Genomic DNA, 13,555 nt, shown 5'->3' on the forward strand with positions numbered 1-13,555 from the left:
AGGTCTGCACACTGCCTGGAAACCTGGTGGAGGCAGGTTCAATCATTCAAGAGGGTCATAGATGATTATTTGAATAGAAACAATGTGCATGGATATGGGGAAAAGGCAGGGGTATGGTATTAAGTCACAATGCGCATTTGGGAGAGCCGGTGTCAACACAATGAGCTGAATGGCCTCCTTCTGAGATTCTGTGATCTGCAATCTTAAATTTAAATCACTTGGCATTTTGGTGATCAAAGCACATGCGCAGACGGAGATATATCAGCTCAGCCTCCAAATATGCCAGTAACTCATGCAGGCTAAATTTCTTTCAATTCTTAAAAGCAAAAATGTCTCAAGTGCTAATCTTGTCACAAATCCAGTCTGTTCAACAGAACTTTAGAGTCGTGCATTCGATACATGTAACAGTGATCCTGATTCAATGCGAGGACTGAATCCCGCTGAGATTGGATTTTTGTAACATGGGCAAGAGATATAAATGAGCAAATATTTAGAATATCACCTGATGCGACAAAGTCTCAAACAGCTAAAAACATGGAGTGACATTTGCAGCATTACCTTGAGTAACAGATAACCTCGCAATAGCCTTTGCGCAACTGATGGCAAACATTTCATTATTGCCAAGTCCGTGAATTCTAGCTGGTGGGTAGGAAAGAGATCACAGTTCCTGGCTGCACAAAGCGCCATTCTGTCCGCAATATCGGCTGGTTACTTTTTGCTGAACATGAAAAACATTGAATTCACTATCGTCCTTGTCGCTCTTTGGTTACCAGGTAAGGAAGCAAATAGAATGAGCCCACGTTGGAGAGATATCACTTTGCTAACTTTCTTTCTAGCTGCTTAAAAAAAAAATCTACTTTTATTTCACAGACTCGACTGTGGCCTGCCAGCCCTTAACTGTATAATGCATGTGCCCAGAAAGCCGGGTGAAGTTTGATTTTCACAATGCAATGTATGATTAAATTCTGTAGATTTAACGAATCGTGTGCACATTTTCGATATGTTCATTTGGAAATGGGGGACGCGATTCAGCCACTGCCTGGTGCACTGCCAGGGTGCCAGGTTGGCAGTGTTAGGCTGTCTGGGTGCCATGTTGGCACTGCTGGGGGTCAGGCCCGGGGTGGTGGGGGTGGTGGGGGGGGGGGTCCTTGTCAATGGGAGGTGGGGTGAGTGGGGGTGAGGGTTTCCAGGTGCCTCTTCAGGTTTGGCAGCATGAATAGGGGGGGGGGTGGCAGAGATTGGGGAGGGGTATGATGCCCCAATCCGTGAACAGCCGCTCCTGCTAGCGAGGTGAGCTGAGCTCGCCAGTGGCAAATCTCTCCAAGTGCTACCTCAGCCAGGAGAAACTCACCCGGCTAACAAAAACAGCAACGTGGCGTTGAATAGAGGGTTGGTTCTCCGCGACCCAGGAGCAGACTTAGTTTTAAGCCCGCCGAATCGCGGCCGACAGCGATATGAGAATATTAATGATTAATAAGTTATGAGAGTCCAGAGCAGTAATGTACAACCTGGGCGAGTGAGTGGGCCGCATGAGTGACCCTCCTTCACCTCAGGGGGTCACAAGATTGAAGTTGGTCTTGTTCACTAACCGTGATCCCATGAATAAGATTCAATACATTTCATACACGCCGAATATTTCATCAGGAGTTATGGAAAATGCTCAATCATTTATATATTAATAGAATTAGCACCAACTTCAAATGGTAAAAACCGAAGAAATCTTTACACTTTTGACAGAGATCCCAGCTCTCATAGATTATCATAGAATTTACAGTGCAGAAGGAGGCCATTCGGCCCATCGAGTCTGCACCGGCTCTTGGAAAGAGCACCCTACCCAAGGTCAACATCTCCACCCTATCCCCATAACCTAGTAACCCCACCCAACACTAAGGGCAAATTTGTACACTAAGGGCAATTTATCATGGCCAATCCTCTCACAGTCAATGTTTTGAGCAATCAGCACACACCTCACTTCACTCCCCCTCAGTCACACCGAGAGGAAAAGAAACTGCGCGATCAGCAAGGTATCTGGCGGCCCGCATTCAGAACCCAGGTGGTCAGCATGTGGCCTCCCCCCCCACCCCAGCCACAGGCTGCCCACCACTGGTCCAGAGCTGCTCACTCTACTTTAACAAAATCGCCAGTACAATCTTATGAATGTATTCACTATGTATCTGCTGAACATCAAAGGGCTGGATTCTCCGGTTCCACAACTCGCGACGGTGCGCTGGGATGAGTTCACTGAGTAATCTACTATTTCAAAAAACAGAATACTGTAGAATATGCAACCAAAAGAGAAAATGCTGGAAAATCTCAGCAGGTCTGGCAGCATCTGTAGGGAGAGAAAAGAGCGAACGTTTCGAGTCCAGATGACCCTTTGTCAAAGCCCACTCATCTGGAAACCTCCCTACAGATATTCCTGCTGAGATTTTCCAGCATTTTCTCTTTTGCTTTCAGATTCCAGCATCCGCAGTAATTTGCTTTTATCCGCTGTAGAATATGCAGCTTGACATATTCCTGAAAATAAAAAACCTTCAGAATTCACTTGCAACATTCATCGATTGCAAAGCTACATTTACTTATGGTAGTTAATTTGTATGATACACAGTTCCTTATTGCATATTTAGGGGCAGCACGGTAGCATGGTGGTTAGCATAAATGCTTCACAGCTCCAGGGTCCCAGGTTCGATTCCCGGCTGGATCACTGTCTATGTGGAGGCTGCACGTCCTCCCCCTGTGTGCGTGGGTTTCCTCCGGGTGCTCCGGTTTCCTCCCACAGTCCAAAGATGTGCGGGTTAGGTGGATTGGCCATGCTAAATTGCCCGTAGTGTCCTAATAAAAGTAGGGTTAAGGGGGAGGGTGTTGGGTTACGGGTATAGGGTGGATACGTGGGTTTGAGTAGGGTGATCATGGCTCGGCACAACATTGAGGGCCGAAGGGCCTGTTCTGTGCTGTACTGTTCTATGTTCTATATCTTTTATCTGTGCGATGCATGGTCTCCACAAGGGACAAAGGAGAAGAGAAACATGTTTCATAAACTAAACATTCTCCTGCTATGCGTAAAATACTTTAGTTTCGCAAAGTAGATTCATGGCTGATAAAGAACTACAGAACCTGCTGAAAACCTGACAGGAGGAAAGAGGGAACATCTTAGCAACATTGCCTGGAAAGAACTTAGAAATAGCTGTGTTTGGGAAACCAGCTGTAAACCTAATTTAATTTTTTCAAAAATGCTGGTTAAAATGCTTCGAGAGGTATGTTTGCTTTGAGGCTACCTCAGGGCTAAGGTCATTGTGGTTCAATATTTAGAAGCAAAATTATAATGTCCCACAGGTAATACGACGGCCCTTGGCATAAACCATTGCATCGAAGAAATGCTTAAACATGCGTTGTTCCCGCTCTATGTACAGTCTAAGTCTGTGACAGAAGCCAAGATTGGACCAGTCTGTAACTTACCGAAATGAAAGACACGGCAAACAATTATTTGAATAAGGGTTAGATCCAGGCTGTTTGTTATTCTTACAATCAAATGGAACTTCATGAAAGTCAATGACATTGATGGCCTGTGTAAAGTGCTGATTCATGGTCGGGACATGGTCAGCCTGTGATGCGGTCCTAGCTTTTGAAAGACAAGAACAAACAAGCGTCAGCCAAGTCATTTATAAAATCACTTTTTGCAAATATCGCACATGTTGTAAATTGTCACTAACTTTGCCGAATAGATGTGAAAGTAATGTTATTATTCTTGTGGATATTTTAGAAGCCCCTTTACCCACAGAACATATTGCACTTTGAAAGAACACCCAGCTCGGTGTTTGATTGTTTTTCTTATTTGATATATAATTACTTTAGGCCCTTTCTGAATGTTTGAAGAATTGACACGCAAGTAATATGTTAACACGAATCTGAGTGTTATGGCTGATATACGAAATATAGGAGAATTCATTTTCTGTTGGAACTGGATTATTGCAAGCACATAGATATTCTTAAAGGCCAACTGACAGAAAGACAATTTGCCCAACTAACCTGTCCTGTCACAGAATTCCTGAGGAGGCCATTTGGCCCATCAAGCCTGCATCAACCCTCCGAAAGAGCACTCTGCCTAGGCCCAATCCCCCACCCTATCCTTGTGACTCCACCAACCTGTGGGCACTTAGGGACAATTTATCACAGCCAATCCACCTAACCTGCATGCCTTTGGACTGCAGGAGTAAATCGGAGCACCCGGAGGAAACCCACGCAGACACGGGAGAAAGTGCAAACTCCACACAGACAGTGACCCGAGGTCGGATTTGAACCCGGGTCCCTGGCGCTGAGATGCAGCAGCGCTAACCATTGTGCTGCCGTGCCACCCTGTCTGAACCATTGGGTGTGATTCTCCGCACCCCACGCCGGGTGGGAGAATCGCGGGAGGGCCAGGCGAATCACGACACGCCGCCCTGGCATCCCCCGCGATTCTCCCAACCCCCAAAAATGGTGTGTCGCGTTTTTCAACAGGCCGACCAGCGATTCTCCGGCCCGGATGGGCCGGGCGGCGTGCTGAACCCGACCGGTTCACGCCGGCGCCAACTTTACCTGGTCTCTGCCGGCGTGAACAGCGCGCGACCAGTGAGTATGGGGCCTGTGGGGGGCAGAGGGAGGATCGAGCACCACGGGCATGCTCAGCAGATGTCTGGCCCACGATCGGTGCCCACCGATCGTCAGGCCGGCGTCTCTAAAAGACGCACTCTATTCCCTCCGCCGCCCCGCAAGATCAAGCCGCCATGTTTTGCGGGACAGCGGAGGGGAAGACGGCAACCGCGCATTCACGGGTTGGCGCCGGCCAACCTGCGCATGTGCGGCTGATGTCAATTCGGCGCTGCCGGCCGCGTCATTCCCGTCGTGCCACTTTGACGCAAGCGTCAAGGCCGGGCGCTCAGGATTCACGCGCCGCCGCTCCTAGCCCCCCGGGGGGGCGAATAGGGGGTGAGGAGCGGCCTCCGACAGCGGAGTTTTTCTCCCTTTGTGAGAATTGCGGCCACTAAGCCTGACAGTTAATTCCATAGCCTCAGAATTCTGTGCGTGCAGAAGTTCTTTTGTCCTCTATTCAATGACTTCTCATTCGTGTCTCCTCAGCCACAAGGAACAACCTTCCTCTCGCTTTCCTGACCCATTCTTTCATAGTTTTAAATACTCCATCCCATAATCCATGCTATTCTGTTGAAGAATACCCCAGCCTTTTTCTGGATTTGCATTTTGCCATGACTACCACCAAGGCCAAGAGACGTTCATCGACAGATCTCTGAGTCAGAGTTTGCACGTTCTCCCCGTGACATTGTGGGTTTCCTCCGGGTGTTCTAGTTTCCTCCCACAGTCCAAAGATGTGCTGTTAGGTGGATTGACCATGCTAAATTGCCCTCAGTGTCAAAAGAAAGGTTGGGTGGGGTTATGGGGATAGGCTGTAGGTTTGCGCTTCGGTAGAGTGCCCTTTCCAGGGGCCGGTGCAGACTCGATGGGCCGAATGGCCTCCTTCGGCAGTGTCAATTCTATCATTCACTCGAGCCATCTGGCTAACCAAGGCATGGAACATCCAAATCATTCATACACACAGTGAAAAAGAAGAGATCACACAACAGAAATCTGAAGGACACTATTACATCTCTCCAGCTAATAAAAAAATGCATTTAGCTCTTACTGTGTTTTTCCCTGCCAACCAATATTTAATCCAGTTTGCTATTCTTCCGTGAGATACCACTTAACCTTCTCTGGTAGCCTTCCATGTGCCATTTTGAGCCGATCAAACATATCACTGCAGTCACAGGACGGAGGGTAGTAATTGTACCCAACAAACTTTGGAATCATGGGTATTGTGATGTCATAAATAATTGTCAAGTAAATGGGTCGAAGCATCAAAGCATTGGGGAAACACAGGGGATGCGATTCAACGGAAAAATATCGAAGTGACATTTTGGGCGAGATTGGCAGGGTGATTGCCGACGGCTGTGTTGGTGAGATTGCGGTCCGCATTCAACGGCAATTGGTGCCGCAAATGAGCCCCACGAGCTTCTCGCCATTGCTGCTGTCTCACCGTCTTATTTGCCGCACTCTCGCCTCAGCGTCTCGCCGCTAACAAGGAGTGGCTTTTAAACACTCCCTCACCACTCGCACCCAGTCACAAGCATGGCAGGGCGCAGACCTGCTCCTCAGTTTGGGGATGCCAACGTGGCCAGGTTTCCCGACGCCGCCAATGCAAGGCGGGACATCCCAAGGGTTTTGGAGGACCAGCGGCAGAGTCAGCAATGCCGCCTGGGAGACAGTGACAGCGGCTGTCAGTGCGGGCAGCCTGACCAGGAGGACCAGCGGCAGGGTCAGCAATGCCGCCTGGGAGACAGTGACAGCGGCTGTCAGTGCGGGCAGCGTGACCAGGAGGACCGCCGTCCAATGTTGGAAGACCAACAGATCCCACCAAGCTGCAAGGTAAGTTACCACCTCTCTCTTGGCATCGGTTTTGACTGCTACCCCTCAGATTCCCAACTACCCCCTCATGAGCCCGCCCCACAGATCACTGACTGACACCTCACCAGATTCACATAGGACAAGGCTATGGGCGGGATTCTCCTCAACGGCTGACACCAGCGTGAAACCCAGAGACGGCGTTGGACGCCACTCCTCGCCCCCTATTCCCCCCCTGGGGGGGCTAGGAGGGGCGTTGCGGGTAACTCGGCTGCCAGGCCTTGATGCTGGCATCAAGGCGGCGAGCCGATAATGACGCGGCCGGCGGCGCCTTAGTGACGTCAGCCGCGCATGCGCGGTTGCCGTCTTCCCCTCCGCTATGTCCAAATTACCTAATAGCACGTCTTTCAGAACTTGTGGGAGGAAAGCGGAGCACCCGGAGGAAACCCACGCAGACACAGGGAGAACGTGCAGACTCCACACAGACAGTGACCCAAGCCGTGAATCGAAGCTGGGGCCCTGGCGCTGTGAAGCAACAGTGCTCACCACTGTGTTACCGTGCTGCCCTATTTCAGTAAGGCCTTCAGAGGATTTCCAGCGTGCTGATTTGGGGATGGAATTGTCCAGCTGCACGGTGGCATAGTGGTTAGCACTACTACCTCACAGCGCCAGGGACCCAGGGTCAATTCCGGCCTCGGGTGACTGTCTGTGCAGAATGCACATTCTCGCCGTGTCTGCGTGGGTTTCCTCCGGGTGCTCCGGTTTCTTCCCACAGTCCAAAGACATGCAGGTTAAGTGGATTGGCCATGATTAATTGCCATTTATTGTCCGAAAAGGTTAGGTGGGGTTACGGGGAAAAGGCAGGTACGTGGGCCTGGGTAGAATGCTCTTTTAGTGGGTCGGTGCAGACTCAATGGGCTAAATGGCTTCTTTCTGCAAGGTCTATCAGATTATGAGGGGCATGGGTAGAGTGGATGGGCAGCCACTCTTTCCCAGGGTGGAGGGGTCAGTCACCAGGGGGCATAGGTTCAGGGTCCATGGGGCAAAATTTAAAGGAGCTTTGTGAAGCAGCTTATTTACGCAGAGGGTGGTGAGTGCCTGGAACACGTTACCAGGGGAGGTTGTGGAAGCAGATACATCAATGGCATTCAAAAGGCATCTTGACAAATGCATGGACAGGATGGGTACAGAGGGATACGGCACAAGGAAGTGCTGAGGGTTTTGGCCAAGGTTGGTATCATGACCGGTACAGGCTTGGAAGGCTGAAGGGCCTGTTCCTGTGCTGTATTGTTCTTTGGGATTCTATAGATTCAATGGACTCAGTTGCTTGCAACAGGTCAGGTTTTCCACGGTCACGTGGTTGATTGGCTTTCTCCTCAACCATCGAGGCTTCCTCCAAATATGTGGTCATGATACAACCCACTGCTTTCTGCCCTAACAGGTTCAGACGGAGTAGTGGGACCAAGGGAGGTGAATGGAAGATTAGGAGGATCCATCACTATCAACTGCCAATACAACATACCAAGTAACAGGAATTCTGAGAAGTATTGGTGCAAGGGAGGACGAAGATTTTCATGCACAGTATTAATGGACACTGGGAGATCACAGCAGGGAAGAAGCAACAGGCTGTTCATTGCGGACAACCAAACCAGTGGAATATTTTCCATAACAATGAGGCAATTGTCGCTGGGAGACACGGGATGGTATTGGTGCGGGATAGCATCACTGGGAAACGATGAGATGACTTCTGTCAAATTGAATGTCCTTGAAGGTAAGCCAAATAATTAATCTGAATTTATTGACCTTGAGTTTACTATTAGCACTTCAATAAATGAACTCTGGCTGTTGTTTCATTCTCAGGCTTGCTGTGTTGAAAAAGGTTTCTGATACATAAAATATAAATTCAGAAAAAAAATAAGCCACCTGTACTTTTGATTGATAATCGGAGAAGAATTGGATTGAAATAGTAGTAAATTAATAGAGAAAACATGCTGGAAATCTGAATGAAAAACTATCAATCTAGTAAATATATATGTGCGGTCAATACTTGTGCAGAGAAAATACAACTTAATGTTTTGGGTAGATTCATCTTCCGAATTGAAAATTGAAAGGTAAACAGGGGCCACTGTTATTGCCACAAGATGGGTCAGGGTAAGAGGCAGAGACACAGGAAATGGATGCAACTCAAAAACATAGAATTGTTCCATTGCAGAAGGAGGCCCTTCAGCCCATCATGTGGGGCAGCACGGTAGCATGGTGGTTAGCATAAATGCTTCACAGCTCCAGGGTCCCAGGTTCGATTCCCGGCTGGGTCACTGTCTGTGTGGAGTCTGCACGTCCTCCCCGTGTATGCGTGGGTTTCCTCCGGGTGCTCCGGTTTCCTCCCACAGTCCAAAGATGTGCGGGTTAGGTAGATTGGCCATGCTAAATTGTCCGTAGTGTCCTAAAAAGTAAGGTTAAGGTGGGGTTGGGTTACGGGTATAGGGTGGATACGTGGGTTTGAGTGGGGTGATCATTGCTCGGCACAACATCGAGGGCCGAAGGGCCTGTTCTGTGCTGTACTGTTCTATGTTCTCTGTTCTATGTCGGCACCAGCTCACCGAATGAACAATGCACCTAGTGGGCTGGAGTCTTCCGCTCCGCCCACCGCAGGAACACTACGGGCGAGTCGCGAACAATGGAGATCTCCATGGACCTCGGGCGGGATTCTCTGATCGCCGGGCGGACACGGCTGGAGAATCCCGCCCAATATCTCCCCCCCCCCGCTTTCTCCTCACATTCTGGAATATTCTTCCTTTGCAGGTGATAATCCAATTCCCTTTTGGTGGGCGGCACGGTGGCACAGTGATTAGCACTGCTGCTTCACAGCACCAGGGTCCCAGGTTCGATTCCCGGCTTGGGTCACTGTCTGTGCGGAGTCTGCACGTTCTCACCGTGTCTGCGTGGGTTTCCTCCGGGTGCTCCGGTTTTCTACCACAAGTCCTGAAAGACGTGCAGGTTAGGTGAATTGGGCATTCTGAATTCTCCCTCTGTGTACCCGAACAGGCGCCGGAATGTGGCGACTCAAGGCTTTTCACAGTAACTTCATTGCAGTGTTAATGTAAGCCTACTTGCGACAATAATTTTAAAAAAGAAAAGAAAGATTTTGAATACCTGGATTGAATTTACCTCCATCAGCACAATTTGGCAGCATATTCTAGATCTTAACAACACGCTACATGAAATCGTTTCTCCTCATGTCCACATTTTTTCTTTTACCAATTGCCCTAAATCAGCACCCTCTCATTCTCAACCCTTTCACCAGAGGCAAAGGCATTTCCCAATCTACACTGTTCAGAGCCCTCATGGTGTTAAACACGTCCATCAAATCTCCTCTCAATCTTCGCTTCTCCAATGAAAACAGCTCCAAACTTTTCTATCTGTCTTCATAACTGTCTTCATCTCTGGACCAAATGGTGTGAATCATTTCTGCAAATCTTTTCTCAAATGCTTTAACGTAACTGAGGAAGGAGGTTGTTGTTTAGTCTGATGGAGATGGGGGCAGCCAGGAGAACGAAAGGTGGAAAAAGGAGTTGGAGCTCTACCCACGGCGAACGATCCTGAAAAATCGCGACCATTAGCTCTGTTTTCTCTCTCCACAGATGCTGCCCAACAAGCTGAGTTTTTCCAGCAATTTTGACTTTAGTTTCTAATTTGTTTTTGCTTAAGTGCTTTCAGAGAGCCAGCATGGACGCAATAGCATAAACAATCACCTCCTGTCCTCAAAATACCTCCAATCTGTGATATTTGCCACTGTTTTACCAGTACGTTCCTCTCTTGACCTTCAGCATTTATGTGTTGCCCTTTATTCTTGCAGCCAGCTCATCTGAGCTAAGACAAGTGAACGGGACATTAGGAGAAGCTGTCACTCTGAAGTGTCAGTATCAAGTACCATATTACCAGCATCATGATAAGTACTTGTGCAAGGGCTCAGAGAGGAAATTGTGCACCATGATTGCGAACACTCAGGTAAAGAATGCAGACATCAGTGGAAGGATAATTGCTGTGGATAACAAGACCAGTGGAATATTTGCTGTGACCATGACTGAACTATCCATGAAGGACGAGGGGCTTTATTGGTGCGGAATAACAATCCTCGGCTACGACAAAATGATTCCCTTACAACTGAATGTTTTAGAACGTAAGCTAAACATTTATTTCTTCCTGATGAGTAGTTTCCATACAGTTAAGCAAAGTGTCGTATGTTCTGCTATGAGGGACACGCGTTATTGGCTCATCGTAATTCATCAGGTCAATGAGCAGAATATGAATTTTTTAGGGGGAGGAGGTATCACATGACCCAGTACAGATGGAAGTGATGGAACTTTGGGGGTAGAAAATGGATCTTTGACCTTTGCCTCATTCATTAGGAAATGCCAAATTCTGTCCATTGGGTAAAGCACTTAACACAGAATCATAGAAAGCCTGGTGGTGACACAGGAAGAAGGCAATCTTCTCCCAACTCCCTCTCACCTGTAGGGATCTGCAAAAGCAAGTGTATATGTAAATATGTATAGCCTCCGACCAGTAGGTGTCAGGCAAGTTATAGCACGTGGCCCCTCTCCTTTTTTTTGAAACTTTAGACTCATAGGCCCAGTTTGCCCAATCTCTCTTCATAACACAGTCTCGCCATCTCTGGAACAAGTCTGTTTAACCCTTATTGCGCTACCTCTATGCGATAGAACATAGAACAGTACAGCACAGTACAGGCCATGCGACCCACGGTGTTGTGCCGACAACCCAGTAACCCCCGCTTAACATTTTTTGAACACTAAAGGGCAATTTAGCATGGCCAATCCACCTAACCCACACATCTTTGGACTGTGGGAGGAAACCGGAGCACCCGGAGGAAACCCACGCAGACACGGGGAGAACGTGCAGACTCCGCACAGACAGTGACCCAAGCCGGGAATCAAACCTGGGACCCTGGAGCTGTAAAGCAACTGTGCTAACCACTATGCTACCGTGCATGCCAAGATCTCATTGCTGTCAGGCCTTTATATTTAAGACTCCTAGACAGTCACCCCATTAATTTTTAATGATTGTCTTTCTGCGCGTGATCCTGATCGCATCATCACATTATCGAGGAGAGCCTGGGAACATTGCGAACGGGAAGCTCGCAAGCATAAATCCCGTTTTTGACATCTCGCAGTACTATGCAACCACGATGGGATGTGCGCCCACAATTTACAGGCGTTTACCCCTAGTTAATGTTAATAAATCAATTATAACTTTAACTAACTGGTTTCACCTGAAAATTATTTTTATCACTGTCCATGCGCTGCTTTTTGTACTTCGAAATGTGTTGTGTTTTTCCACGAACGTGAAGATGAAGTTGGCTTGTTAAGTGTGGCAAGTATCTGGTCTATTTGTATTCCCGATGGTTGACTTATTCAGTATCAGTGACTTATGGTGGTTAGCATAAATGCTTCACAGCTCCAGGGTCCCAGGTTCGATTCCCGGCTGGGTCACTGTTTGTGCGGAGTCTGCACGTCCTCCCCGTGTGTGCGTGGGTTTCCTCCAGGTGCTCCGGTTTCCTCCCACAGTCCAAAGATGTGCGGGTTAGGTGGATTGGCCATGCAAAATTGCCCTTAGTGTCCTAAAAAATAAGGTTAATGGGGGGGTTGTTGGGTTACTGGTATAGGGTGGATACGTTGGCTTGAGTAGGGTGATCATTGCTCGGCACAACATCGAGGGCCGAAGGGCCTGTACTGTGCTGTACTGTTCTAAGTTCTAAGTACTAAGGCCAGGACATTACCTGGTACCAGGTGTGCGGTAAACTAATTACAAGACAACAGATGAACAACAGCAAAATCATGCACATGCAAACTCTCTCTTTTACTTCCTCCAGCCAGTGTCTGGTCACCTGACTTTACATTCACTTATATACCGGTGAGACTCCTAGTGGTCAGTCACTGAATTACAACACAACCATGATATCACTACAATCACTACGATGGTTCAGACGGGCCTCATAGTTGGATCAGAAAATTAGTTGCGCAACCACCAATGAACAACCATGAATGCCCTGCTAAATTTCAGCTAACAGGACATTGGTGCCTTTGTTTGGCAGGAGAAGGGGGAGAGGAAGGCTAAACCTAGGTCTCACAAAATTGCTGAGGGCGCCTAAAAGCCTGTGAGAAAAGTCAGGCTATCAAGAAAATAATCCAACAAACTAATTCTCCTCTGCCTGATCCTCACAGTTAGATCTGTATATAGACAATGGGCAATGGGGGGGACGAAAAGCTTTGATTTCCACATAGATTGGACCATACGCAGCAACTATGTAACACCTGGAAAATTGTGGGAAATTTGCAGCCGAGTATCTAATACACCCGCTGTTATTGTTATTGCTTTCACAGTTCTTAAAACAACCACTCTGCCCAAAGAATCTCAGAAAACAGTCAGCTTGGAAAGTAAAAGGTAAATTTGTGACTCAATATATTTGAAAAATTAATATCCTTTCAAGTAATTCAGAGCAGAGCCGCTGTTATTCATGGTGTAGCGCTGCATGTTCTAACATGAATGCTTCAGCCTATAAAACTTACCTTTCACAACCTTTCTGCTTTCCACGGGTTGAGGCGTAGGTCCCAGCCCGGAGTAGTGACTGCGGTTGACAACTGTTTCTAAGAAGGATTGGGGGGGTATTGATCGATCTGGGTCCACTTTGGCAAACACCATAAGGTCAGAATTCTGACACGACAGAAAAATATTGGGAACCAGGTTGAGTCTGGTAGTTGCTGAGTTTCTATGATCCCAGTTGATGTTATGACTAGACGGGAAGTTCCCAAATGGAGCCCTGGCTCAAAAGATTGCAACTTATATTTTTTTTAATAAAATGTGGAGGAACAGAGTCATGGGACCACTAATTATTTTCAAAAATACTTTGTTTAATCAAACATGAAAATAAGTTTAACAAATGCACACAAAATTAAAGATTAACATGGATTCCAAAGGACATCTTAAGGTACAATGGTGTAATTAACACACAAAGTCCCTTGTAAGCACACAAGATGACTGTGGTCCAATACACACACTCGACTCTGAACCCAAGTTAGTGTTAGTGGTGAATTATAAACCCAGT

At 47.7% G+C, this 13,555-nt stretch overlaps 1 protein-coding gene across 1 annotated transcript in view; it reads left to right on the forward strand.

The window, feature by feature from the left end:
• The window catches only part of LOC119978183 (polymeric immunoglobulin receptor-like), a 64,120-nt gene that overhangs the window by 28,600 nt on the left and 21,965 nt on the right, over positions 1-13,555 (forward strand). Inside the window, exons 7-10 of the mRNA XM_038819613.1 lie at positions 574-773; positions 7,874-8,203; positions 10,289-10,612; positions 12,834-12,894. Coding sequence (XP_038675541.1) covers positions 574-773; positions 7,874-8,203; positions 10,289-10,612; positions 12,834-12,894 — 915 coding nt within the window. The remainder of the gene's footprint in view (positions 1-573; positions 774-7,873; positions 8,204-10,288; positions 10,613-12,833; positions 12,895-13,555) is intronic.

The sequence above is a fragment of the Scyliorhinus canicula genome, chromosome 15, assembly GCF_902713615.1.
Source record: "Scyliorhinus canicula chromosome 15, sScyCan1.1, whole genome shotgun sequence".
NCBI lineage: Eukaryota > Metazoa > Chordata > Chondrichthyes > Carcharhiniformes > Scyliorhinidae > Scyliorhinus > Scyliorhinus canicula.